At 53.9% G+C, this 5397-nt stretch overlaps 1 protein-coding gene across 1 annotated transcript in view; it reads right to left on the reverse strand.

Moving 5' to 3' along the window:
• LOC117472274 (reversion-inducing cysteine-rich protein with Kazal motifs-like) overlaps nucleotides 1-5186 on the reverse strand; it is a gene marked incomplete at its 5' end in the record, with an annotated part of 13739 nt that extends 8553 nt beyond the window's left edge. Inside the window, 5 exon segments of the mRNA XM_034117444.1 lie at nucleotides 3157-3230; nucleotides 3351-3561; nucleotides 3983-4169; nucleotides 4723-4894; nucleotides 5064-5186. Of these exon segments, the coding sequence (XP_033973335.1) occupies nucleotides 3157-3230; nucleotides 3351-3561; nucleotides 3983-4169; nucleotides 4723-4894; nucleotides 5064-5186 (767 nt within the window).
• Between the last annotated feature and the right edge of the window lie 211 nt (nucleotides 5187-5397).

Consider the following 5397-nt stretch of genomic DNA (forward strand, 5'->3'; position numbering starts at 1 on the left):
GTGGCCAACACCTGGATGTACAGCTCCCTCTAGTGGCCAACACCTGGATGTATAGCTCCCTCCAGTGGCCAACACCTGGATGTACAGCTCCCTCCAGTGGCCAACACCTGGATGTACAGCTCCCTCTAGTGGCCAACACCTGGATGTATAGCTCCCTCCAGTGGCCAACACCTGGATGTACAGCTCCCTCCAGTGGCCAACACCTGGATGTACAGCTCCCTCCAGTGGCCAACATCTGGATGTATAGCTCCCTCCAGTGGCCAACACATGGATGTATAGCTCCCTCTAGTGGTCAACACCTGGATGTATAGCTCCCTCTAGTGGTCTGGATGTATAGCTCCCTCCAGTGGCCAACACCTGGATGTATAGCTCCCTCTAGTGGCCAACACCTGGATGTATAGCTCCCTCTAGTGGTCAACACCTGGATGTATAGCTCCCTCTAGTGGTCAACACCTGGATGTATAGCTCCCTCCAGTGGTCAACACCTGGATGTATAGCTCCTCTAGTGGTCAACACCTGGATGTATAGCTCCCTCTAGTGGTCTGGATGTATAGCTCCCTCCAGTGGCCAACACCTGGATGTATAGCTCCCTCCAGTGGCCAACACCTGGATGTATAGCTCCCTCTAGTGGCCAACACCTGGATGTATAGCTCCCTCCAGTGGCCAACACCTGGATGTATAGCTCCCTCTAGTGGCCAACACCTGGATGTATAGCTCCCTCCAGTGGCCAACACCTGGATGTACAGCTCCCTCTAGTGGTCAACACCTGGATGTATAGCTCCCTCCAGTGGCCAACACCTGGATGTACAGCTCCCTCTAGTGGTCTGGATGTATAGCTCCCTCTAGTGGCCAACACCTGGATGTATAGCTCCCTCTAGTGGTCTGGATGTATAGCTCCCTCTAGTGGTCAACACCTGGATGTATAGCTCCCTCCAGTGGTCAACACCTGGATGTATAGCTCCCTCTAGTGGTCAACACCTGGATGTATAGCTCCCTCTAGTGGTCTGGATGTATAGCTCCCTCTAGTGGTCAACACCTGGATGTATAGCTCCTTCCAGTGGCCAACACCTGGATGTACAGCTCCCTCTAGTGGTCAACACCTGGATGTATAGCTCCCTCCAGTGGCCAACACCTGGATGTATAGCTCCCTCTAGTGGTCAACACCTGGATGTACAGCTCCCTCTAGTGGTCAACACCTGGATGTACAGCTCCCTCCAGTGGCCAACACCTGGATGTATAGCTCCCTCCAGTGGTCACCACCTGGATGTACAGCTCCCTCCAGTGGTCAACACCTGGATGTATAGCTCCCTCCAGTGGTCAACACCTGGATGTATAGCTCCCTCCAGTGGCCAACACCTGGATGTATAGCTCCCTCCAGTGGCCAACACCTGGATGTATAGCTCCCTCTAGTGGTCTGGATGTATAGCTCCCTCTAGTGGCCAACACCTGGATGTATAGCTCCCTCCAGTGGCCAACACCTGGATGTATAGCTCCCTCCAGTGGTCTGGATGTATAGCTCCCTCCAGTGGCCAACACCTGGATGTATAGCTCCCTCCAGTGGTCTGGATGTATAGCTCCCTCCAGTGGCCAACACCTGGATGTATAGCTCCCTCTAGTGGCCAACACCTGGATGTATAGCTCCCTCTAGTGGTCAACACCTGGATGTACAGCTCCCTCTAGTGGTCAACACCTGGATGTATAGCTCCCTCTAGTGGTCAACACCTGGATGTACAGCTCCCTCTAGTGGTCAACACCTGGATGTACAGCTCCCTCTAGTGGCCAACACCTGGATGTACAGCTCCCTCCAGTGGTCAACACCTGGATGTACAGCTCCCTCTAGTGGTCAACACCTGGATGTACAGCTCCCTCTAGTGGTCAACACCTGGATGTATAGCTCCCTCCAGTGGTCAACACCTGGATGTATAGCTCCCTCCAGTGGCCAACACCTGGATGTATAGCTCCCTCCAGTGGCCAACACCTGGATGTATAGCTCCCTCTAGTGGTCTGGATGTATAGCTCCCTCTAGTGGCCAACACCTGGATGTATAGCTCCCTCCAGTGGCCAACACCTGGATGTATAGCTCCCTCCAGTGGTCTGGATGTATAGCTCCCTCCAGTGGCCAACACCTGGATGTATAGCTCCCTCCAGTGGTCTGGATGTATAGCTCCCTCCAGTGGTCAACATCTGGATGTATAGCTCCCTCTAGTGGCCAACACCTGGATGTATAGCTCCCTCTAGTGGTCAACACCTGGATGTACAGCTCCCTCTAGTGGTCAACACCTGGATGTATAGCTCCCTCTAGTGGTCAACACCTGGATGTACAGCTCCCTCTAGTGGTCAACACCTGGATGTACAGCTCCCTCTAGTGGCCAACACCTGGATGTACAGCTCCCTCCAGTGGTCAACACCTGGATGTACAGCTCCCTCTAGTGGTCAACACCTGGATGTACAGCTCCCTCTAGTGGTCAACACCTGGATGTATAGCTCCCTCCAGTGGCCAACACCTAGATGTACAGCTCCCTCCAGTGGCCAACACCTGGATGTACAGCTCCCTCTAGTGGTCAACACCTGGATGTACAGCTCCCTCTAGTGGTCAACACCTGGATGTACAGCTCCCTCTAGTGGTCAACCTACACCCTCTATGGTTCAACACCTGGAGTACAGCTCCCTCTAGTGGTCAACACCTGGATGTACAGCTCCCTCTAGTGGTCAACACCTGGATGTACAGCTCCCTCTAGTGGTCAACACCTGGATGTATAGCTCCCTCCAGTGGCCAACACCTAGATGTACAGCTCCCTCTAGTGGTCAACACCTGGATGTACAGCTCCCTCCAGTGGCCAACACCTGGATGTACAGCTCCCTCCAGTGGCCAACACCTGGATGTACAGCTCCCTCCAGTGGCCAACACCTGGATGTATAGCTCCCTCCGGTGGTCTGGATGTATAGCTCCCTCCAGTGGTCTGGATGTATAGCTCCCTCCAGTGGTCTGGATGTATAGCTCCCTCCAGTGGTCAACACCTGGATGTATAGCTCCCTCTAGTGGTCTGGATGTATAGCTCCCTCCAGTGGTCAACACCTGGAACTACACCTGATAACAGAATCTGCATAAACACATTCATAACTTACAGTATAATATATGCAGTAGTGTGTGTGTACCTTAGCGAAGGTGTTGATCTGCTCCTGGTTCAGGAGGATCTGCAGCATGGCAGCACAGATAGGACAGCAGGCTCCTGGGGGTCAGAGGGTCACAGGTCAGAGGTCACAGGGTCAGAGGTTAGGAACACATGCACAGGTGAGCATGCACTAAAGTCACACAGGTAAAGGTGTAATACAGGTGTGTTTCCTCTCACCTGGGGGGGTGAGGGGGGTGCAGTGCGGGGGGGAGAGGGGGGGGCAGGGCACCCCGCTGCAGGCAGTCTCCGGGGCACCCTCAGAGACAGGACCCACAGCGTGGCAGGAGCCCTGGTAGTCCACGGCAACGCGGTCATTGAACGCCTCACACACCGTGCTGTAGGTCTCTCCGTTCTGACCGCACACTGGAGAGGGACGTCTGCACCAGTCCTGAGGAGAGATGGGGAGAAGCCTGCGAGCTAGTTCAGGCACTCAACTCCAGCACTCATGCTGCATCCATACATAACGCCCCTTGCTACTCTACAACCAAACAGAGTCTCCTTAATGTGCCGCTCTATTGAACCGGCCAGGTCTCTCTCCATGCATTGCTTGCTGCCCCCCCACCCCAGCTTCCCCCTGTAGGCTCGGGGGGTTAGTTATCTAATCATCACTCATGGTGCTATGTATATCTGTGGAGTGATGAGGCCCGAGCCTAGACGCCAAACTATATGCTGCTTCTAATAAACATGTTAGTCTGACTGAAAGGGTTATTATGGGATGGATGTATCTCTAATAGTATATATATATAAGAGGTATATCACACAGGAACACACTCATGTTTTATTTACTGACATATATCAGAGTCTCTCACCTGGCAGGGTCCCAGGTAGGCCAGGGTCTTTCCGGCATGCAGGAGCGTGCACGTGGAAGAGTGCACGAGGCCGTCTGTGTCGCAGGCCGGCTGCACGATGCTGCGGTCGCATGAGGGGCGAGCGACACACTCATACTGAGGACACTCTGAGGAGAGAGAGAGACACACTGCGTACCGGGGGACACACCTGAGGACACACACACACAGGGGTCAGAGAGGAGGTAAGGACAGAGGAGATAAGGAAAGGAGCCTCACCTCAGGCCCCTGCTACAGGGTTTCCCTCTGCAGGGGTCAGAGAGGAGGTAAGGACAGAGGAGATAAGGAAAGGAGCCTCACCTCAGGCCCCTGCTACAGGTTTCCCTCTGCAGGGGTCAGAGAGGAGGTAAGGACAGAGGAGATAAGGAAAGGAGCCTCACCTCAGGCCCCTGCTACAGGGTTTCCCTCTGCAGGGGTCAGAGAGGAGGTAAGGACAGAGGAGATAAGGAAAGGAGCCTCACCTCAGGCCCCTGCTACAGGGTTTCCCTCTGCAGGGGTCAGAGAGGAGGTAAGGACAGAGGAGATAAGGAAAGGAGCCTCACCTCAGGCCCCTGCTACATGGTTTCCCTCTGCAGGGGTCAGAGAGGAGGTAAGGACAGAGGAGATAAGGAAAGGAGCCTCACCTCAGGCCCCTGCTACAGGGTTTCCCTCTGCAGGGGTCAGAGAGGAGGTAAGGACAGAGGAGATAAGGAAAGGAGCCTCACCTCAGGCCCCTGCTACAGGGTTTCCCTCTGCAGGGGTCGCTGAGTCTGCAGCGTCCGAACTGGAAGTTCTGGTCTGAGAATCCGAGACATCGAGCGACGCAGGCGCTGGGGTACGTCCGACCGTTAGAAGCACAGACCGGCACGAAGTGATGAGGGCAGCTGCACGGGAGACCTGGAATATATATATACAGTATAAAGTGTGTGTGGGAGATACATGCATTAAACAGCATGCAGCTTCAATACTGGGCTTTTCTGCAGAGTTTTTGTCGATCAGCTGCAATAGAACTATTGCTAACACACACACACACACACACACACACACACACACAAAGCACACACACCTGTGAAGAGCCTCCTCTCGTCCTCAGAGCTGTGGGGGGTCAGGCAGGGTTTCTTGGAGCAGATCGTTTCTCCAGAGAAACAGAAGCAGGAGCGACAGTTCATCGAGAAGGAGGAGCCGTGACCTACACACACACACACACACACACACACACACACACACACACACACACACACACACACACACACACAAAGCACACACACACACACACACACAAAGCACACACACACACACACACACACACACACAGAGACACATGATTACGTTCAGGAGAAATGAAAGCAGTAAGTCAGATGATTATAAATGTAGGTATTTGTAATGTGCTGTCACTCTGC

This window comes from Trematomus bernacchii, unplaced genomic scaffold (assembly GCF_902827165.1).
Source record: "Trematomus bernacchii unplaced genomic scaffold, fTreBer1.1, whole genome shotgun sequence".
NCBI classification, from domain to species: domain Eukaryota; kingdom Metazoa; phylum Chordata; class Actinopteri; order Perciformes; family Nototheniidae; genus Trematomus; species Trematomus bernacchii.